This window comes from Callorhinus ursinus, unplaced genomic scaffold (assembly GCF_003265705.2).
Source record: "Callorhinus ursinus isolate GAN/ISIS: 27379988/994484 unplaced genomic scaffold, GSC_fseal_2.0 scaffold20, whole genome shotgun sequence".
Classification (NCBI taxonomy): domain Eukaryota; kingdom Metazoa; phylum Chordata; class Mammalia; order Carnivora; family Otariidae; genus Callorhinus; species Callorhinus ursinus.
Window position 1 is genome coordinate 8,993,438 of NW_027397082.1, and position 23,811 is coordinate 9,017,248.

Sequence of the window (23,811 nt, forward strand, 5' to 3'; positions counted from 1 at the left end):
GTGTGGCACCGTGTGATTCCATTAGCCATTTTTGCCATTGTGCTTCTGATTTTTTTGCTAGGTTCTGTTCTAATGATCGTAAGTCAAGGAGACAAAAACAGATAGATACATGCTTGACTGTTAAAGACTAAATGAGGTCAGACCATTCTGCACAGATGACGATTTCTTGGATCAAATAGAAAAAAAAATAGCGAAAGCGTTGAGCATCACAAGGTGTAGAGTAGGTTTGGGTTGACAGACTTCAGAGGACCTGTCACCGATGTCACTCCAGAGTCATGTGCTAACAGTGGTTTCATTTAGGCAGTGCCACTATATGACGTTAAATTTATGTTAATGTGAGTTTTATTCTTCTTGTGGCTTTAATCCTATTTAATCTGTAATTTTCTTTTGATTTTTGAAATCTATATCAGCTATAAAAATGAGTTAATACCTATATAATGTTTATACCTATTTAAGAAACACTATACTAAAAACAAATTAGGTTAGCCCTGGCAGCCTCTCAAGAATTGTTTTCCTTTCTAATACTCAGGTTTGAGCAACACTATTATATTTCGCTCTGATTGCCACATCATTTGAAAGATTGGAACCCCTGCCTGGTGGCTCAGCCCTGGTTCTTAAATAAGCATTGCACAACATCAATGCCAAAGGCCCCCCTTGGCAAAGTTGGCTATTCCTGTGCATTCTGTACTTAGCACTGACTTTGTGGTCATGCCCTACATTCTCCTCAAAACGCTCAGCAGCACTGGGTTGGGTGTGCTAGTCTTTTAAAATCAGAATAGCTTTCAAAGGAGTCCACTGCAGCCCTGACTTGAGCGTGGGGAAAGGAGACTCCTCCACCAGCTGCAGGAGAGGAACTGGAAGTCGCAGGAAGTCACAGGAGGACGTGGGGCATGAAGGCAATCACTGAGATTCACAAAAATCATTGGAGACGTAATTGGCAAAGCACTACTTTCTGCTTCTCAACAATATGCTCTTCTGTTTGTTCTTGCCGGCAGCACAATAAGTGGGAGTTTGCCACGGACCCAGGAGGTGATGTCGGGTGGGAGGAGATGCCATGCCTGCCTGGCGATCTCCTACAACACGACACAAATCCCCAGCATCACGATGAGGTGATAGAGGACATCTGTGAATCAGACAGGAGAGTGGACAGAACCAGTTTACACGGAGCAAGGACAACACAACAAAGAGTTAACTCAATGGAAGAGTCAACTCAGGGGCATTAAGTAGGCTTTCCTAAAACTCTGCACATTTTATATAAAATCTATTTATCTTTTGGGGTTTCTGTAGCTTGGTCTTGTCAGTTCCGTGCACTGTTCCTTGTCTGAACATGGGTAACACAGTGATGGCTCATTTCACCTTCGGGCTTTCGCTATAGGACTTCCTTTAGAAATGAGGAGCTGGGATTAGAGTCTTAAAAAGTTGGTTTACGTGATTTCTGTAACTAAGAGCAAAGTCTACATCTGTGAGTTTATTAATAAATAGAATGTCTTACCCCATCTCCTCACAGAGTTGTTCTCCTCATCTTTCGGGTGAGATCTTGGATCTTAGCTGAAATGTTTCTTCCGAGAGGCTTCCCTGGCTGCTATCTAAATCATTCCTCTACCCCCACTCCAAGGAGTCACACTACGGGGAAGTGCAGAGGCCTTGCCTATCTCCCTCTGCAGGAGCTCCACTGCCTAGAAGAGTAATGATGGCTGATCTTACTGGATGTGTGCTGTATGCGGGGCATTGTTTGGTGCCCTTAGTTGTAACATTTAATCCATACAGCAGCCATGTATGATAGGAGCAATTATTAGGCCCCATTTCTTAGAGGAAACTGGGGAGTGGAAGGGTGAGTTCATTGCCCAAGGTCATTTAGTGAATGAGGGGCAGAGTCACAGCAGGGACTCAGAAATATTTGTTGAAAAAACAGATCATTGAAAATCACATTCTCTAAAGGCAGGAACCCAAGCAAAGCCCCCTGGTGATGTTTTTTTTGCTGAGAGGTGGAACCCAATTCGGCTTCATCCAATTTACCCCCAGCCGCACCCTTCCTGCAGAGCTGGCTGAAGAGACATCTGTTTACCTCCATCTCGCTCTGTCCCACCCAGGTGTGCTTTAAAGAGCAGCTTTCAATTCCTAGAGGTTTGGTTGGGGCCAAAGCTAAGCTTCTTTTAAAACACACATTTCCTTTTAAAAGGCATTGCCCCATGACCCTTCCCAGAGGTGCCTCTTTTCCTTACCTGAGAAGCTATAGAGACTGGAGAATCCCCTGCCTGTAATGAGTGAAGAGAGAGAAAGCTGAAGGTTTAAGAAGTGATCATGGAAGGAGCCTCAGGTCTATGTTTCCAAAATCCAAATCTGACTATATCCTCTCCTGATTAAACCAATAGCCCCCCCATTGCCTTTAAGACCAAGTTTATAGTGGGGTTCACCAAATCTTTGAAAGAAGAAGAAAACCATTTTCTCCTTGGCTTTCTAAGGCAGGGCTTGGTAAACTTTCTGGAAGGGGCCAGATAATATTTATTTCAGCTATGGGCCTTATGGTCCCTATTGCAACTATTTGGCGCTGCCTTTGTAGGGTGAAAGCATCTGGGGACAATACCTTATATGAACACGTCTGGCTGTGTTCCAATAAAACTTTATAGAAAAATTTGATTTCATATCATTTTTATGATATATCATAAAATATGAAATATCATTCTTTTTTTTCAACCATATAAGTAGGTACAAACTGTTCTTAGCTTGTAGGCCAGAAAACAGCGGCACAGCCTGGATTGGGCCCCTGGTCATAGTTTAGCATATGTTCTCTCAGATGTGTAGCTACTAAAGGCCCCAGCCTTCCCACGGGCCCTGCTCACTCTTCATGTCATACCACTCTTCAGGTCATACTGAAAGATTATGGACACAAGCCTTCCCTAGGCCCTGGACTAGACAAGGGTGAATCCCCTTGCCATGAACTCCCATAGCACTCCACCCCCATCGATAGTCATCTCCCTTTCCCTTGGCATTTAGCATCTCTCTCCTTGCTAGATGAGTTCTTGCAGACAAGGGCCATGGGGGTCTCCTTTCATTCTGAAACCCCAGTGTCTAGTCCAGCCCAGGGCCAGCACTGGATGCTCTATGAAGTTTTGATGACTTGCACCAGATGTTCCCAGTACATTTCGTTGTCTATTACTACAGTTTGCCACGTGCTCTGCCCGGAAGCTCAGCACTTTCTAATTCCTTGCGGGCATTGGAATTTAGGCTGCAGACAGAGAGTTTCAGGGTAGTTAATAAACCTCAACTTCTTGGTTTGGCATGAGCTACGGCTTCCCCTGCCGCTGCCCCCCCCCGCCCCCCTGCCAGGTGGGAAGCCTTGAGTTGCAGGTGAAGGTAGTGTCTACAGGCACAACTGGTTTGGCAATTCCGTTAAAATGCTCCAACCGGCTGTGCCTGTGGACGCAGCCCAGCGTGAACCCAAGCATTCGGAAAACCGAGAAGCTTACTACGGAGGGAGAGCTCCACCACCAGGACGCCCCCTGTCTGGTCCCGGAGTAGGCGCTTCCTCTTATCACAGGTCTGAAGACCCCCAGCCGCAGGGAGCGGGGGGGGGGGGGGGGGAAGGGGAGGAGGGGGGCATGAGAAATGCACACAGGAAAGAAAAGGGAGAAAGGCAAGAGATTAAAAAAAAAGAAGTCACAAACTTGGTAGAGTCAAAACTCCCCAGTCAACAGATCTTAGTTACCTTATTTGTCTGTCGTCTATTTATTTACTTCCTTCCTTCCTTCCTTCCTTATTATCCAGAGCACTGTCTTCATCCCTTCTCTAACTTGGTTAAAAGGAAAAAGCTTTACTTTATGACCTCTTCAAGCTAGAAGACACCCTGCTGGGAGAGGTTGTTGGGTGTGGGAGGGATTGGCCCAGTTTCTTTTGTTAAGAAGTGAGGCTTTTACCTACAGTTACTCGCCTTACAGTGGTTTGAGAGGTGGACACTTGCAAAATGTGTTCTGGCTCATTTTCTTTTCTTTTTAAAATGTAGTGCCAATAATTACCCTTTCAGCAACTGTAAAAATATCTGTCTGCTCCCTGCCCTTTATTTGTGCTCCTATGTGATCATTTTCTGGCCAAAACAAATGAGTACAAACAGAAATTACAATCTTTTTTCGATTGGTTACCACGGGCTACGTGAGCAGGTGTCCTCTTCAGAAACACTGTGTTCCTCCTCTCTGGGGTCTCTAATCCAAACAGACCAGAGCAGGCAACAGTTGGTGATTTAGCACTTTTTGGTCTAATGCAGTGGTTCTCAAGCCTTATTACCATGCCTCAGAATCACCTGCAGGGGCTGTTAAAGCACAGATTTCTGCCCCCCCCCCCCGCCCGGGGCATTTCTGAATCAGGCGGTCTGGGGAGCCTGAGAATTGCATCCCTCACAAGTTCCCAGGTGACGCTGGAGCTGTTGGGGACCACACTGTGGAACCACTGCCCTAAGGACCAGGTTCACACCTGGCTGCCATGGAAACCTGAATTCTGCAGCAGCTTCTCGGTGGGGCGTGCAGAGGGGGAACCTGGCCCCTGGCCTGGGCTGCGCTGAACTTGGCTGTCAACCCAGGGCCCCACCGCCCAGTGCTTCCCCTCACAAAGTCAGTTCAGCAGTAATGGGTGTTGGGAATTTCTTCAGCCTCTCTCTGGGTCATTTCAAGTCTCAGAGATGGACCGTAAGCTGGCCAGGCAAGAGCTAAAAATACCCATCTTTTGACTTCCATGCAGCACCTCTTGCTACCACCAACGTTTTGAATTTTCCTTGTGCTTTTAACTTTTTCAAAGCATTTCCATGTCTGTTATTGTGCTCATTTTACCTAATACGGCTCTCTGAAAAGAGAAGGACCACTGTGACTTATCACCACTGTCTTTAAGGATGGGAAAACCAGGCTCCAGAGTTTAAGTGGCATGTGCCAGACCATGTCGCTTGTTGGTGGCAGGGTGGACAGAGCCCGGACGTTTGCCCCTACACCCAGTGCCCTTTCTTCCAGAATGCCCTCAGTACACATGTACACTGGTCTGATTATGATGCCCAGTAAAAATACAGCTTCTCAAATACCACCCCCACCCCCACCTCGGGTCACATTCTCATTCTGGAGAGAGGTGGCTCACCACTGGGCAGGAGAGCTTCTCACTGTCACAGATGAATGTCTCACAGTGTAACCAAACCTTGGAGAGTTTGGGGATGTTCTGGAACCGGAAAGCATTGAATTGGAAGGTGGCCCTGTGATCTTTCCCATTCTCATGTACGAGGACGGATTCATCCGTGGGGCAGCTGGAGCAGATGGGGCAGAGGGGAGAGAAAATTACCTCATGAACTCTAGCAAAATCTGAGGTAAATCCGCAGACAACAGCAACACTCCCCTGGGCTTCTATACAGCGTGTTGTCCTTACAAAAGACTTTGACTTGGGAGCACCTTGCTTATCTTCATGATATGAAGTCAAGTTGAGGAGCTATGGGATGGGTGTGCTAGTCCTCATTCTATAGACAGGGGAGAGTGGGGGGTGACTTATGAGAAGCTGCACACCAGGTAAGTCACCACACCTCTGTCTCAAAGAAGGGAAATTCCTGAGAGATGAAGTTGTCTGAAGGACTGGGACATGGGCTGACTCCCAGTATGTGTACAAGATAAAGACACTGGTGCTGAGAACAGCATTTCCCAAAGTACTGCCATAGCCACCTGAGCCAAGTCATATGTCACGTCTTTCTCTGTGTATCTTGTGAGGGTTTGCCACTGGGAATTTGAATTTATGTTGTGTTATTTAAATTCTATATTATATGGTTACGTTTGTAAAAATTTGGTCATGTTTTTAATATAGGCACAGAAAAAAAATGACTGGAGGGGTACCCTCTAAATGTTAATGCTGGCTATTCTGGAGTGGTAGAATTATGGGCGGTTTCTGCTTTCTTCCTATATCTTTATATATTTTCCAAATTCTCTATAATGAGGATGTAGCATTTGGGAAATCCCAAAGTCCCAAAGATAATAATTTACAATAAAAGGAAAAATAATGACACAGATGGGCGTTTGTCAAAGTCTGTGGTTCTCACCTGGGGACGATTTTGCCCCGCCCCTCCCCCAGGAGATATTTGGTATTGTCGCCGCAACTAGGGGTGAGGTGTTACTGACATGTAGTAAGTAGAGGCCAGGGATGCTGCACATCACCACACAATAATGCACAAGAGAGCCCCCCACCCCCAACAAAGAATGATCCAACCCCAAATGTCAACAGCACTGAGACTGAAAAGACTTGGTTTAATCAAAATACTTTTTCATTTACCAAACACATGCTAATTCCCTATCTAAGTGCCAGACATTCAACAAGGTGTTGGGAGCAGACACAAATGTACAATAAGGACCACGTGAACTTTGGAGAGTGTTATGTCCAGGTGACAAGGAACACCAGGGTCTGTCCTTTGTGGAAAAAGGTCTATGGGTCCAAAAGCTTAAGACCAGTGGACAGCACCACAGTGGACCCCAAAGTTAATGCTCGTCCCAGAGCTTCTCTCTGACTTCATCGCCAATCCAACTCAGTATACACACACCAGAAATCCATCCAGCTATCTGAGAGCCCTTGAGATGTCCCCTCCTCCACACATTCCATCAGAGCCAGACATTAGGGGGCAAATTAGTGGTAGGACTGAAGGAATGTCAACTCTTGGAGTTAGTGATTAAAATGAGCAGTGAACAGTATACCTTATATCTGGACCAAAGGTCGGAGGCCTGGCCATGTTTGTGGTGACCTATGAGCAATGACAGAGCTGGAGGCATTTTCCGAGTTGTGAAACAAGACCTTGGAGGATCATTCGGTCAATAAACCTGAGAACCTTGTACGAACTCAAGACCTGAGTCCTTAAAATAGCTTCCTGCAGCTGGAGTGTCCAAGGCGTGGTGTCGGCCAGTGGAAAACAGTGTAAACTGAGCTTTGTTGGGGTGGGGAGGAGGCAAGTCCTGGGCAGGCTTAGATGTCTTGGCTTTGCTGCCTCTTGGCACCGGCTCTGGCACCTGCCCCTCTGTGACAGACATCTTGGGATGGTGGAATGCCCAAGGGAGGCTCTTACAACATCACCAGAGGAGTCTTCTTCCCTACATAAGATCAAAATGCCTCATAATATATCTCTTCTAACCTCTCAGTACGCTCTTGAAAACTGGGTCTTCTTCCAAAAGGGCCCGGTGGGAACCAAAAGCATCTGGGAGATTATGGGAGTGGACTTTCTCATTTCTCCCCTCGGCCCTGGTTTTTGTGCAGATATCTCCAACCTTAAGGGGCCGTTTTAGCTAGGCAGAATACGGAATCAGATGAGGGCTTCTTTAATTTGGCTCTGCTTCAACGTAGGTTCTCAGGGTTTGCTCAGGAACCCTCTGTTGGGGTAAGTTAACTCTGTGCCTACATGTGTAACAGGTACCCTAGGTAATTCCTATACACACTAGAGCCTGAGGACTGCTTCTATAGGCCACCACAAAGCCACAAGCATTCCCTTTCCTGCCATTTAATACATTTGTAAGTTGGAAGTCGCAGTACCAGAGTGCTTTGCAGGGAGAGGTTTCCAAGCTATGGCAGAGCCTTTGCCCCAGTGTAGCCAATGCCTGAGAGAGGTTCCCATTGCCTGATCATAATTTCAGGTCCCTGTAGGTCAAGAATTTATTTCACAGTCTTCCTGAAGTCATTTGATTGCACCATTGCCAAGAGACCCTAAATTGTCAAGAAAACCTTCAGTGATATGTGTGACATCCAAATTAAGCTACCATCTCCACAGGAAGCTTTGCTGGGTTGCTTAGATGTGGTTCTGCTGGCCTGTCCTACCGACATTGCTCAGGAAATAATGCTGCCTGAGTTTGAACCCCAGATCGTCCATCCCCTGACTAGCTCTGGACTTTGGGCAAGATTCTGAACCTGTCTACCCCTCAGATTTTTTCCTGTATAAAATAGTGCTTATTATATACCTACTTTATAGGGGTTTGGTGAAATTTAAATAAATTAATATTTGTAAGGCACTGACCTAGAACACGTTTGGTATGTTGTAAGGGCTGTTTAAGTGTTTGTTAAGTAAAAATAAATAGTTAAAGGTCCAAGGTGGCTCCACCTTTATTATCTAATCATCTTTGTCCCTGGCCCAGTGTTTACTTAGCTTTGAAGGGTTCAGGTGGCAACATGGGCATGCGGTCTGTTTGGGTTTGGGGAATGGTCTCTTTTGCATTTACTGTTCCTTGTGTGTATGATGCCTACATCTCTAGTCTAGCTCAACCTGTCCTCTGTTTTAAAAAGTGACAATTCTAGGTGTTTCCAGAAAATTGTCATCTCAAGCTCAACATGTCACCCTGAACTCAAGGAGAATCCAACACCCTTATCCAGAATCTTCTTCCCTAACACCCAACAACAAACGATCCCTCACCTTCACAACCCACAGGTTTGATGCCACACATTTCTCAGGCTTCTTGCCTTGTCCTTCTCGCCACCCCATATCTGATTGGTTGCCAAGTTCTGATCGCCTCTCCCTCCCTTGGATGACCTTTCTATTCACTTGGCTACACCTCAGTTCAGGCCATGACCTGTAATCTGGTCTTTCCACCTTCCATGTACTTCTTCTAACCCGTCACATGGATGACGTCCAGAATCATCTTTCTATGTACAATCCCAATACTTTCACCTTCTATTCAAAAATTTTAAGAACTCCCAATTATCTACTGAATTAATAAAAAAAAAAACGGTGATATTAATTAAAATGATTGGATACTGACTAGGTACTACATGCTTAACTTTTTACACAGATTGTCTAATTTAGTTCTCACCAGGGTTCTGGTGTCAGACTAATGGGGTTTAAACCCACTTGCCCATAAATACACACATGCTAAGTATGTGACATTACTTAACCCCTCCTGTGCCTCAGTTTCCTCACTTGGAAAATAGGAATGGTAGTAATAATGACTGTCTCTTGTAAGGTACAAGAGTTAATACATGATGAAGCTCTCAGAAGAGTACCTGGTACCTAGAAAGCACTATACAAATGTTTGCTAGTATCAGCACCCAGTCTGGAAGCACAGAGGGTGTCACGGATGTGACCCTGAGGCTTCACCTCTTCTTCCCAAGCCATTCCAAGCCAAAGTAGCCCCAGAGCAACCCCACTTCTCAGCACTGTGCTCCGGAGGGTGGTACTTACCCCTTGTTAATTAGCTGCCACTGCAAGGGATACATGAAATCAGCTGATGGTGTGGCCCAACAGCTGTTCAAAACCACTTTAAACCTGCAAATGAAATAAAATGCATTGCTTTGAGCCGGAGAGTTGTATGCCTCGAAACATCTGGTAATTCAAAAGTCTCTTGGCTGATCTTTTTTTTCTTTTCTTTGGCTTTAAAAATAGAAATAGGGAGGAAACATACTTACCTAACACTCAACCCTTTGGCTTCTACTCCTGCAAACAGATCTGAACCGATTTCAGATGTCTCCAGGACAAAAGGGGCTTCCTTCTTAGTGGAGAACTTGGCATTCTTTGGAAGGAAATTGACAGTGGTCATTACGACCTCTCAGACGGAGCAGTTGGGTGTGACAGGAGCAGATGAACTGGGGTGGGGTGGTGGTGGGAGTCCACCCAAGGGCACAGGCGTATGAGACCACAGTGAGACCCTCCAGGAGTAGAGAAGGTGTCCCTCCTAGGATGCTGGTGCCATCTTAGAAGGGACGAGGGTATCACATCTCTGGATTTGCTGGTCACAATGAGAAACTGACTGTATATCTCGTCTATGCCAGCGAACAACAAGATTTGGCTGATGGAAAAAAGGTGGAATCCAAGAATGCTGAAGCACTGAGCTTTACTCAATCACCCACAGGAATAGGGATAAAACATAGACAACCACAACCTCGATTTGCTCTTGCTCACCTCCACTATTTGCCTGAGTGGATTCCAGCCTGGGTCAGGGAGCGTATGATCTGACTCCAGTACAGTTAACAACAAAGGCAACAACAGTAACTTACTGATCACCTACTGTGTGTCAGGCACTCCTCTCTATATTGAGACGGTCTCGATGTCAGAACCTCCTGTATATTGAGCTATATCTGGGAACAAAGCAAAGATCTCTATCTCTAACCACCTGACATTTCAGCAAGGGATGCAGACAATAGACAGTAGGCGAGTGAATTATATAATATGTTAGAATAGAATATAGTACATTATATAGAAAAACTGTAAGGAATGTAGAAGAGAGTAAGGTAAGGTGGAAGTGCAAGGAGGGGCAAGCTGCAACTTTAAATACCGATGTAGTTAAGGAGGTCTCACTGAGGTTGTGACATCTGAGCCAAGACTTGAGGGAAGCTAGGAAGCCTGTGCTTCCAGGCTAAGTACTGATACAAAGAAATGCTTCTGTAGTGTGCGCAGCATATGCAGGCATCTGGGGGAAAAATGTTCCAGCCAAGGCAAAAGCCCTGGGTGACAGTGTGGCTGGCAGGACAGCAAGGAGGCCAATATGCTGGAGCTTGAGCGAGCAAAAGGGGTGGGGGGGTAGGAAGAGAGGGGGGTTAGGGGTAAAGTGAGAGAGGCTATGGGGATGGATCCAGAAGACTGTGGTTGCAACTCTAAGTGCAATAGGGAGTCATGACCACACTTGGAGCACCAGATCAGCAGCCTTTGGTCACTGGTGTGGTGTGTATGGTCTTCGTTTGGTCTCTTCATCAGGCAGTTCTAGGTGAGTTATTAAAAAAATAGTAGTGTGTCCAGTTGACCTACCCAAAGGAGGCTGATTTCTCCATTCATTGTCTTAGTTTCACTCAACTTTAGTAACAACCTTTACCTACTCTCTGAGTTTAGCCCCTGGAGACAAAAGCATCATGACGGAAGGACAAAGTTGCTGGGCTAATCCTAGCTCCCACCACTAACTTTTAGGCAAGTCAGACATTTGGGCCTCAGTTTCCCCATCTGCAAAATGGGAGTAACCTTTGCCTTCATCGGCCTTGCAGAAATGTTTTTATGATGATGATTTTATGTAATAGAAGCATAAAGCTTAAACCAGGATACTAGGTAGAAGATTGAGTTTCATGGCCTTGGAGATTTGCAGAACTGCAATGGGTAAACAGGGTCAGCAAGGATATCTAGTTGCACTGGACTTTAGCCCCCTAATGGCCCAATTCAGGGCCTTTGCTGAGAGGCCTTAAAATCATTTTCTAGTGGCTCTTATATTTTTTCCTGATTGCAGGTCCAGCTAGGGCTCCCTGAGTCAGTCACTCAGAAGTCAATTCTTTTCTTCCTGTCTGCTAACCCCCTGCACCACGTAAATGGTTGCAATAATTAAATAATAATGTTCTTAACCATAAGTGATTTACTAATTTACTATGCAGTTAAAGTGGCAGATTTACAATGGTTGTTACTGTTTATTATTATTTTCTGAGATTTGTCATATTTCACGAAACTGTTTACAAATGGAAGACATAACCTGGGGACCACAATGCGGTCCCCCAACCTAGCCACAGGTGCTTCTCCCAGCCCCATCTCCCAGGGACCAGCCCATGGGGTATTAGAATATTGGAATAATGCCTCTACTTGCAGAGAAACTAGTGCAATTCTGTTACAGAGTGGAGAAGAGAATCTGCATCGTTAATTCCATTTCTGAAACAAAACACTTTTAATGGTCAGTTTCTTCACTTCTCACCTTATAGCTAAGGCAATTCTCAGCATGGTCTCTTCCTACTTTCATTATAACATAAGTTAGGGACCTATTTCCAGATAGCTTCATCCTATAATACCTGGACCATTTGCTTTGGCATTCCTGGAAACATAGAAACACCACATAAACTACTCATTTGTGGAACAGGAGGGAAGAACATCTCCTTCCAGTCCCTTCACTTGATGGAAAGATTGAGTCACAACGGTCCATTGACACTGTTAGGATGGGTACATCTCGTTTAACAGCAGTTCATGTGGGCAAGATATGGGAGCTGCTGTTGCTCGCAGGCTCAACATGAGGTAGAAATGAAAGAAAGCTGCACAAAGCTAATATTCTAGAACATGTTCCTAGAGTCTTTCAGAACTAAGAAAGTCACCCCTGACCCAGTGTGCCCTGCAGAGGTCTGAAAGGGTCTAGAATATAACATTTTAATTTTGGGCTCTGCTTTTTAGTGGGGCAGTGGCCAACTGGATCATTCTCAGAGAAGAGGGGGTAGGATGATGGAGCACCAATGGTGGGGAGATGTTGGGGAAGATAAGTTTGAGATAGTTGAAGGGCCATCAGCAGCGTCATGACTCAGTATTATTTCAGAAGACAGAACCATGACCAATGGACTATAGTTCAAGATATCAGATTTCACATGCTGACCTAAAGTAAGAAAGGCCAACTTGCCCTTGTCCTTGGAAAAGGTGGGGAGCCCACCCCTTAGCAATCTTGCAGAAGGGTTTTGTACGTTGGTTGGGAGGTCAAGGTTGATCACCTCTGAAGATTGTTCTGACTTTGGAAGTCTGTGAATTTTGCCTCTATTGCCTGCATTTGTTCAATCCCAAGGCTTTTCCCTGGTCTCTAAGTAAGAAGAATGGTCAATACTATTTTGATTGCATAAAAGTCAACCTAATCCCATCCTGATCCTGACACTGATGGTATAAAGGTAACACTATAATGGTAACTGCTGGTGCTAGGAGCTCTCAGAGTTTTCACTTTATATGGGGTCAAAGGCTGTGATCATGAATTTGGCTACTTTCGCGGACACTAACCTTGTCCCAGGTGGTATGGTAAGTGCTTCATAAAAATAATTTCATTTATTCCTCATAATAAACGTATGGGTAAGTGCTATTATTATTTCTATTTAACAAATGAATAGATGAAGGCCCAAAGAGGTTAACTAACTTACCCAAGGTCGTACAACTAGTAAATGGTAGAACTAGACCTGAAACCCGTGGGTCAATGGCAGACTATTTTCTTAAGCACACTGCTAGTCCACTTCTGCAAGCTGACTACCATCCTTTATTTTGGACTGGGGGCCAAAACAACTTCTCTCCAGGAATACCAACTATGGGCTGTTGGCAGGAGTGAGTGGGAGGGGGCAGAGGGAGAAGAGAGGAAGCATGTCGAGTAGAACTGGTGGTTTTGGAGCTCAGCACTTGGAGCTCTGGGAATCCTAAGCAATTAGCCGTGCATTGATTCCTTTGTGCAATCTAGGGCACAGCTCTGTGCCTGGTAATTTGATGGAAATGTATGCAGGGGGCAGATGTTGCTTCAGAAACACACAAGAATGCTCTCAGAGCGGAAGAAGGGAGGAGAAGAAAAATACCAGCCGCGCGGGTCAGGCCTAGGAAACCAAGTCCATGGTAGGAATATTAATCAGTACAAAAGTTTCCGTTGCAACATCAGACCCCATCTTTGCTGAGGTCTGTTTTCCCTGGAAAGGTGTTGATGGGCCCCAGGGGACGCCTTAGCCTCATTTCTAGAACAGCTCAGGGAAGTGTCCTGGAAAGTCTGTTTATCCAGCCCAGAGGATGGTCTGGGTGATGATGAGGCTACACCTCTTTTTGTTGTTGTTGTTGTTGTTGTTGTTGTTTTCTTAAAAAAGAACAGGTTCCTTCCAATTCTAAGATTTGATATATATGCCCGAAACTTAGCCCAACATGGCTGATGGTGGGTGACGATTTTTGATAATCCTGGTGCCTCTCTATAGCCATCTGTCATAAAATCCTCAGAGGAGCATGTCTATAGTTTCATCTGATTAAAATAACCAGATAATCATGCACATCTGGACGGGCGCTCACTGGTAAGGACGACCCATCACCATGATGTCCCCTGAGACTGTTGTCGATGAGTGAGCCTGTTTTTCTCTCTGGACAACCTTTAACAGTTACTGCAATGATGTTGCCATCTTTTAATCCTCCTGCTGGTTCACACTGCATTAACCCTCCTGATTATAGGCCCAGGGGCTCTATGGGATTCCTTTTGCCTGAACTTAACCACTAGGGGTGTGCGGTCAGGGGCAGACCTAGGTTCTTTGGGACCTTAAAATTTCTATAATGTAGAGAGCCCTTTTTAATAAAAAGAATCAAAATTTTGAATATGAAATTAGACCCAGGGCCTTAAATGAGGCTAGTGCAAGAGAGGGATCATGAAACCCAAGCTCCATTCCCTTCACAGGAAGTAAGCCTCAGAGAGCAGTGCTAAGAAATCCATATGCTAGCCTGGGCACTGCTCCACACTACATGGGCACACCGTTTCCTCCTTCTGGGCTGCAGATCCTTGTCTGTAAAATGGACCAGGTGACTCTGGGATCCCTTCTAGGGGATCTCTCACTTTCTGAGTTCAGCTGGATTGGTAGCTTCTAGGCAGCAGGTAAAGCAAATTCAAAGAGTTCAAGGTCAGTGGAGTTCCAGGGAATATAGTCCTTTCCTTTGTGAAATGAATGGGTTGGGCATGATGGCTTCTAAGAATATCTCCCAGTTCTAATGTTCTATGTAAAAGTCTCTGTTTCTGCCTGCCTCTTCCTCCAGCCAGCTGGAGTGTCACTATAAGTAAGCCACCTTCTCGTGGGAAGCTGCAGGTTAAAGAAACAAAACACCCCTTCTAAACTGGGGGGCAGCTGGGCTAATGACTGTTGCATGTTTAGTTTTATTTTGAGAGACCACAGTGTGCCTTTAACTTCAATGTCAAGAGAGGCAGTGTGCCTAAATTAGACCAAGAGGAAGCCCACTCTCTGAATGGCTTTGGATACCAAAGAACTAGGCAGCAGAGGGCAACCCGACCTCTCTCCTCAGCTCTGTCCCAGGCAGGAAGGTCACTACTCTGCGCCAAATGCTTTAACGGGAGCCAGATTCTAGTATAACTCTCTGGAGTGGGCGGCAGTGGAAACTAATCTGGCTTGAGAGTTAGCCGTCTTACTGCCATCTTACTGCCTCCTGACCTCTGACAACTCACAGGATTGCTCTTGCCTCAGTTTTATCAGAAGATGGGAACATTGACTTTATATCTCTGTGACACCTTTTATAGTTCCTCTGTCCAGTCTATGAATCGACCCTCTTGTTGCATCTAGTCTTTGAAGAGGTTTAAAACTAGACCAAAGCTTATGTCTTAATTTGAATTCAAGAACTGGGCTCTGCAGAGAGCTTAGGGAAGAGGAAACCCTGAGGAAGCCTCCCCTCATCTCCTGAAAAGGCCACAGGGCACTAATGAGAACCTGGAGACCACTTACAGTGTAGAAGTTGAGAGACAATTGGCTTTCAAATGTGCCCATGCTCCCGTTCTTCACGTGAACAGTGGCCACTCTGAAAAGGGGAGAGAATTTTGCATAAGGACTGAAACATGCCTGATTGACAGGGCCTGCAGAACACACACAAGGCAGCCAGCTCTCCACTCTCAAAGCAACTTACCTTTGGTCAAACGCAGCCTGGTTCACCAAGTAGGTGGAGTGGTAGGTGCAGGAGAAGGAGTAGTTCACGGGCTGGTTCTTTACGATCACTGTGCTGTCATTGGAAACGATATGGCTGTAGAAGTGGTAGATGGGGGGCTTGTACTGAAAAAGGAAGAAGACAGGGTGGCCCTGGACCCCATGTTGAGAAGGAGGGTTCTGGGAAAAGTGATCAAAGATGGTCAGATCCACGGGGAGATGTCAATGGTGAGCTGAGAATTTCTGCAAAGAGTTCTTGAATGTGTTCGACCAAGATTGTTTAAAATAATCTAGGTTGTATGTTGCACACTTACAAGAGATCCATATACCCATTGGGCTTCTGACCAAAAAGAACTGGTCAAAGAATCTCTGTTTCCCAGCATCAACTTTTTATCCATTTCCCCCATCCTAGTAATCTTACACGAATGCCTTTGCCCATCTCCCGTCTCTAGAACACTATTACTATGTCATATTTGCTCTTTCCCTCTTCCAATAATGACCACTATTTCTGTGACTTTTTCCTCTGGCTGTTGAACTCTAAGATCACATAATATTGGAATATTCTTGGATCCAATTGGATCCAATTGGAATATTGGAGTTGGAAGGGATCTTGAACATCTATGTGAGAGGTGACCTGCCTAAGACCACACAGATGATTTCTAGTTCACTCTTCCAGGATACTCAAAGACATGTTGTTTCTGTTAATCATGTCCACGACTCTCTAAATCACTAAGTCCTCGTGGGGCCTTTAGGAAGAGGAAGTGGCCTTGGGTGCTCTTTGCTCTCATTTTTGGAGATCTCCTGTATGTACAGCCTTCTGCAGTCAAGGTAGCAGGAATGCTAGGGGTCAACAATGGAGCAGCTGCCCTTCATGACTATACCCCTACTGATTCTGGGGCCCCCAACTTGTGACTTTATTGGGACGTCTCTGATGTCTCCTCTGACCTATGAGGATATTTGGCAAGAGGTTGCATGTGGTTCCTTTTAATTCTGATTACCTGTCCCAAGTCCTTCACAAGACCCAATTATGAATTGTATTATACTTTGGTTACTCCTTTAAAGTGCCTTTCCAACTACTTCAAAGTCTTGTGCAGAGGATGTCCCACCATCCAGCCCGGAAGGATGGCAGCTTGTGATCACGTGCTCAGAACTCAAAGCAAGGTGGAGGTGGGAGATGTGTATTGTTTTACTCAACGGAAGGTGGCCTAGTTCACTCAGGCAACAAATTAGGAGAATAAAATGCAAATCCAAAGACTCACTTAAACTAGGCAGACGAGAAGAATTTAAATAACACTAACATTCCAGGAAATAAAAGTCAGGATTGGCTTTTAAAAGGAAATTGGTGAATTCTGTATCCCTTTAAGGGTGGGCAGCAGATATCTTATTTTGGGGCCCAGTTGCGTCATCTCAGCAACTGCTCGTTGTGTGGCCTGGACTTACCTCGGACTGGGTTCCACAGTAGGACTTGTTTTTAGGTGACAGATCCGGGATCACAAATTGATAGTAACCTCCCTCATGGACCCCATTGTAACACAGTCCCCCGAGGGCCAGCTGATGCACTTCCCAGCCATAGGGACACTCGGGGATTTTGGTGATGATGGTTTTGGGATAACAAAACACAAGAATGACATCTAGAAAGAGGATACACATGGTTTGAAATCAGATATGGTAATCATATTAATCTTCATGAAGAACAGTGGGTTCTAGCCACACCTGAACATGCAAAGCAGTTGGTTAAAAACACTTTCCTCACTATTTTTCATGAACCGTGATGAATGTTTTCCCCAAACCTCAGTCACTGAAGTTTTCTAGTTTCCGCTACATCTGTGGATATCTACACTATACTTAATATGTACTCAAACCTGGTCCACTTTTCAACTTTAATCTATTTTAAGGAATGTATTTGTGAAACCAGATTGAATGGATTAGAAATATAGATAAATTTAGAAATATATACAAATTTCTGTGCCCATGAAAGTGAGCACATAATTTAAAATCTTGTAAAAATGTCCATTTCATGCATAACATTGTAAAACACTAATTTATGACACAGGACATACTTTCAATAAGTCAAGTAGGAAATAGATTGTGTATTTGTTAAATTATTGTAATACATTATTTATTTATTGAAAATAAATATTTTTAGGGGCGCCTGGGTGGCTCAGTCATTAAGCTTCTGCCTTCGGCTCAGGTCATGATCCCAGGGTCCTGGGATGGAGCCCCGCATCGGGCTCCCTGCTCAGCGGGAAGCCTGCTTCTCCCTCCCCCACTCCCCCTGCTTGTGTTCCCGCTCTCACTGTGTCTCTCTCTGTCAAAAAAATAAAATCTTTAAAAAAAAGAAAAAAGAAAATAAATATTTTTATATCTATGTATCTATCTATCCATTCATCTATCTAGGATTCTCTAATTTTAAAAAAGTCTAAGTTTCTCCAGTACATTGTTATTTCTTATGGGAAAAGTCTGGTTGGCACTGGCGCGCTTGACTGCATCTACTTGGCTACGATATTGATATTGCATTTTGATAACAAGAGAAACACAGAGCTCTGAACTTTGCAAAGAGTCTTCGGGAAACTTCCCTTTTGGGGAAGATGGGCTAGCCCAAGGCATACCTGCTTTATTCGGAGTGCAAGATCTTGCAGAGGCTTCTGCAAAGACAGCCAACAGGACAAAGGCCTTCATCACCATCGCTTCTCAGAACCCGCTCTTTGCCAGGTGGTCAAACCAAGCTGCCAAATGTTCACAGTTCTGCCCAAGGGCCTGAGCCTGGATCATTCTAGGTCAGAAACAGGAGTGAAAAGTTAAAATCAAGGGTGAAAACAAAGCAGCACACACAATCCTGGGGGAAATTTGCAAGGGAGATCCATAATTCTGTCCCCCTTTCTTAATGGTTCCTTGTCTGTGCTGAGAGGCAAAAAGTGGGGCTCCTACCACTGGGAATGTCAATGACACATGCGGTTGCTCATGTTCCCGACTGTTTCATTCTCTCTGGACTGTAGAGGCTGCCTCCCAGATGCTCCCCAAATCTCCGACCTCATTCCTAGCTCGACTTTATATCAGCTGAGGGTGTAAAAGAAACCGGCTCCAGATAAATCACAATGAACATGCATTATCCACTGCGGGGGGGAAATAAAGGGAAACCTTGCACAATGATCCGATGGGAAGCTCAGGTTCAGCCGCTTGAATCTAATTCCTTTGACTTCACAGAGTTGGAAAAACTTTTTTTTTTTTAACTGCTTCAACCAGGATTGGAATAAAAAGTTGAATTTTTTCCCCCTCATACAAAAAATAACTTTGATTAGAGGCAAACTAATTTCTGCACAGTTCTAGGGGACAATTTTCTTTCTTTATGTCTTGTTTTCTTTGCTTTATTTCTTGCATTCTTATTTTTATATGGAGGCTATCTAAACTTTAAACTAAATAGGACCCAAGTTCAGCAGTGTTACAATGGCTACTCAAACAAAAAATAGGTTGTTTGTATTAATGCAAAGATGTTAAGGGATTCCCGTCTGCCCCCCAGTATTTTTTAATAAACTCTAAACTGGAATGTCATCCTGGCATTTCTCAGGAACTTCATCCTGAAAACAGCTTTTTATTTTAGTTCTCCAGGTTTTGAAGTTTTGTTAGTCTCCTAGAGCAGTGATATTGGAAGAAGGAACTTAGGCAATCTTACAATTCAATCCTTAGTCACCAAACAAGATCCCACTGAAAACAACAGATAAAATCCTACTCCTGAGAAGTTTCTGAATATATTGCCTGAGATTTTTTTTTTTTTTTAGCACAGAAATGTAAGAATGAAAAATCAGGGTTTGTTTTAATTTTTGTTTTTAGAGGAAACAGACTCTTTTATCAATCAATGGAAGCTACTACATAAAGCCCTTTTGAGAGACAGTCGTAAAAAGTACAGAAAAATGCCCTCTTTTGCAGGGCTTTATAATGTAGTTGAGAAGCTAAGTCACCAATACACAATGATTCAGAGTTAGAATACTGGGTTAAAGCATTGTTTTGCTACTTACCACATTTCCTTAGTTTTAAGATACCCATTCCTCCCTTTGAGTGCACATAATTTAACGTTGTGGAAACACTGCGATGTGTTTTATAAGCAATGTGCATACGTAACATGGTAGAGATTCCTTATTTCCTAAAAATCTAATGTTAAGTTGCTGGTATGTCTTACAATGATGGTGTAAAAAAAAACTGAGGAAGTAACCATGTGGCAAGTCATTAAAAATTTCTGTGACTCAGTTTCCTCCTCTCTAAATGGAGGCATAACCCTGGGCTTAACTTACAGAGTGAGAGAGCAATGAAATGAAGGCTCTTGTAAACTGTGAAGTAGTCAATAAACAATAGATTACATGAAAAGACAACTAACAATTTCATGCAAATGTTTATGTCCCTGAGTTGTTTTTTTTCTCCCCCTCAAAGAAAAGCACCACGTGTTGCATCACAGATTCATTTAACAGAATACATACCTATATTGTATAATGGACATGCTTGTATTTTATGGATAAAGACCAGATGGGCTGAAGAGGGGAGGGGGATAGAACATATTAATTTTTTTAATATATAGACACTTGGATCAAGTTTCGTGTGGCCTGAAAACACCAGCATGTTTATACTGATCTTCACAGTTCATTATAGGCATTACTTCCTGAGCACCAAAAAGGCACTTGACTCTAACAAGTATGTGTGACTTCTCTGAGTTTCTCTTTCCTAGGGCTTAGCACTAACTCTGTGTTTCTTCCTTTGTCCTATTTCTTAAACATTTATTGAGCCCCAACAGTATACCATGCACTGGGAAGACACAGGCAAGTCAATGGTGCTAGGAAAGCCAGGTCCCAGAGGCCCAAAGCAGCCTAGCTTCTAGAGAATGGCCCCTCTGATTTGGCATAATGATTGTTCACCACTGATAACTCACTATTGCTCTTCTATATAGTTGGGATTCTTGTTTCTATTCCAAGAAGATTCTTTTCACACCTTCAGGTATAGGCTTCCTTTCAGCCAACTTTGGCCCAAGCAGGTCAATAGGATCATCTAGTCTCTGACCTGGAAGGGCAGAGTTCTCTCAAGGAAAGTGTTACAGTGGAAATCAAAACCTTTCTTGTCTCCCAGTGGAAATGTCTGATAAACACCTACAAGAGGCTGTGAGGGAGTATAGGGTCAGTTTGGGCAAATAGACCCTGCTGTTGGCCTGAGATCAGAAGCCCACCCATAGCACTTACTAGCTGTGGTTTCTTGGGCAAGTTACTTAGCTTCTGTGAGCCTTAATTTCCTCTTCTCCTGAAAGGATATGATAATATCTATGACATAGTGTTAGAGTATTAAGTAAGATATAAACTGGTTTACATAGACATGGTTTATTTTCCTCTATAAGGGTCAGGGCATCAGGGAGGACATTTTTATGCTTCATTCTGCTTGGGAAATCCAAAGAGGGGAGCCCATGAGGAGTGGATCATCACTGGATAGTATATACATTATTGCCATCAATGCTAAATTATGTCACATGTAGCTAAGAGCACAGGTTCTGGATCAGAGATTGTGTCTCTGTCACATTTCCAGCTGTGTGATCTTGGGCAAGTAATGTGACCTCTCTAAGCCTTTGGTTTTTAAAGCTGTAAAATGGGGCTTCCTATCGCCTATGGCTGTTGCAAAGACCTAATGAAACGACACATGTAAATTGCTTAGCACAAGTCCTTGTACACAGTAAGGGCTCAGTAAAGGTTTACTGCCATTAAATTTATTCACCTGAGATTGGTACCCTCAGGTTGGGAAGACATGTCAATAGCGTTCCTGTATGAACTCTGGGCATTTTCTAATGGGAATAAATCTCTCTTTAGAAGCCCACCTTAACAAAGAGCAGGTGCTTTTGATTTCCAGAAAAGCCCTATAATGATACAATCTCACCTACAGTTTCTTGCATGTGGGGACTCACCTAACAATCAGGTATATGATACTCCTTTCAAGGGCAAGCTGAATGAAGTTAGGGAAGCGGAGTCAACTTTTGTGGCAGGCTGCTCTCTAGATGTTGAATTTGCATAAGAAACAGAACAGGACAAAATGTACTTGGGCGGAACAGTATTTGATACTTGCTCTGATAAAAGGTAGGAGGCTCCTATTTATTCCGGGTAATTACCCACTGTTCTGCCACCCCACCCCATCCCCTCTCTGCTTTCCAACACCCCTCTCCCTTCTGGAGGGGATGATGGAGGCAGAGGGCTGCCACTGGGGGATGGATCCCAAAGCAAAGTCTCCCACTGAGACTCATGGCTATTTCTCCATCAAACACACAAACAAAACTGATGGGAAGATTTGAACACTCCCAGCATCTTAAAAGAATCCAGGAAAGGGGATTTTATGGCAGACTCATCTGAAAGGTGAGCTTATCTCTCCTGTGTCTTTCTTTTGCGAATTGCCAGGCAATAGAAGTTATCTGTTCTATTTGGAGGTCTTGCATGATTTGTGAAAGCTGACCCAGACACCGAAGGGTTGCCATTTGCAAACTTCCAATCAACATTTTCATTCATTGCTCAGAAATCATATAGGTGATGAGTCACGATGATAAACAAACCAGGAAACCCTTACTATGGTAACAGATGGTACTTTAGAAATAAAGCTAATAAGAATGCATCAAAGTTTAAAAGGCTGCTTTATTAACTTATTTTTTTAAAGCACACTGTTTTGAGTTCATTAAATGTTGGCTTTGTTAAATGGACTCCATTGTTTCCTTTAAGCCCTGAATCAAGCCTTCTCCTACTTTGTGGGAGACTCTTTTGCCAATTTGCAAATGAGTGGGTGTTCCCATGCGGGCTTCAGTGGCTTATTCCTTGGGAATTAATAGTTCTCCAGAGAAAGTGGTGTTCCCCTCAGAGAAAATACACTTCATAAAGGAGAATTGAGAAGTGAGAAAAGAGTCTGTGCTGCTGGAGCATCAGAAATTCAGAGCGAGAAGCTCGGCCTCCTCCATCCCTCCCCAGACCCGGCAGCCTCCAGCTTCAGGAAGCCCGATTACCCCAGGAAGAAGGAGATCCTTTGGTCTTATCTGGCTAATCTCTAAGCAGAGGGCGTGGGGGGGTGGAAATAAAGCCTTACTTCTTTCTCAGAAGAGTAGGAACCATTGGCCCTTCCCTGGCCTGTCTCCCCACCACCCTCCTTGCCTCCAATTATAAGACTAAAGAATAAAAAATAGTTCCTCTTCAGATCAAAACTAGGGATCTCATTGCTGGTCGAAAACATTCAAGATGGATAATTTGTTCTGTTCTTAAAACTTCCCAAGATATCGGCCTTTTATTCCTTCATTCATTTACTCATTCATTCATTCACCAAAGATGTAATGAGTGTTTGTTAGGTACCAGGTAGCAATCAAATATATGTACATGAATATGTACACAAATGGTTCTTGACATAATGATGGTTCTACTTAAGATTTTTTGACTTCGGGCGCCTGGGTGGCTCAGATGGTTAAGCGTCTGCCTTCGGCTCAGGTCATGATCCCAGGGTCCTGGGATCGAGTCCCGCATCGGGCTCCCTGCTCCTTGGGAGCCTGCTTCTCCCTCTGCTTCTCTCCCTCTCTCTCTCCCTCTGTCCCTCATGAATAAATAAATAAAATATTTAAAAAAAAAAAAAAAGATTTTTTGACTTCACGATGTCTTGAAAGTGATGTGTTCAGGATGAAACCTTACCTCAAATTTGAATTTGGATCTTTTCCCTGGGCTAACAATACATGGTACAATACTCTTATGTGATGTCGGGTGGCCCCATCATAAGTTGAGGAAGATCTGTGGATCTTCTACTTGGGGCAAAGGTAAGGATATTGAGGAAGGACACAAATAGTTTATGAAGAATAACAGGACAGAGAAGAGGCATCTAATTTTGATAATCTGGTCAAGATGGGGCCCGAAGGATGAGAATGAGCTGGGGTGGGTGTTGATGGGATTTGTTCACAGGTGTACACACACGTGTGTGTGAGTGTGTATGTAGGGACAGAATATTTTAGGCAGAAGGTATGGCATTTAAGGAGATTCTGATTTAGAAAATATTGGCTGAAGCTGTTCTTTGGAAGAAGCCAAAGAACTTTCAAACTGCCCTCAAACACAGAAGGCTATTATTCCGTATTTCTTTGTGAAGTCAATTACATTTTGGCCAGTTAGCCAAAAGAGACCTGGTCAGACTCCTTCTGAAGTCCTGACATAACATAATGAAAAAAAAAAAAAAATAAGCTTAAAAAAAAAAAAAAAAAAAAAAAAAAAAAAAAGAAGAAGTCCTGAAAATGCGTGTCTCTGATTTGCCAGCACTAATTCTCAATATTCGTCCAGCTTCCTGCAGCTTGCAGGCAGTTACCACCGTTGAAGTGTTTCTGAGGAGAGGGCCATTTCCGTACTGCATCAAAGGGGTTTCTGTGTAACCACAGTGCACGCACCTGCCAATGTTGCCCCTTTGCTCTGAGAACCAAATTGTATCCGGGGGTTGGGG

The 23,811-nt window shown here is 44.0% G+C and overlaps 1 protein-coding gene across 1 annotated transcript; it reads right to left on the reverse strand.

Annotated features, from left to right (window-relative positions):
* Positions 1 to 704: 704 nt before the first annotated feature.
* Positions 705 to 18,375, reverse strand: TECTB (tectorin beta). Its single transcript, XM_025880356.2, has 11 exons — positions 18,274 to 18,375; positions 17,955 to 18,118; positions 16,786 to 16,976; positions 15,329 to 15,471; positions 15,151 to 15,223; positions 9,385 to 9,488; positions 9,161 to 9,244; positions 5,113 to 5,275; positions 3,468 to 3,540; positions 2,223 to 2,255; positions 705 to 1,123 (listed from the first exon to the last, which is right to left on the reverse strand). Exons 2-11 carry the CDS (start codon positions 18,028 to 18,030, stop codon positions 1,074 to 1,076), a joined length of 990 nt encoding a protein of 329 aa, XP_025736141.1. The 5' UTR covers positions 18,031 to 18,118; positions 18,274 to 18,375; the 3' UTR covers positions 705 to 1,073.
* Between the last annotated feature and the right edge of the window lie 5,436 nt (positions 18,376 to 23,811).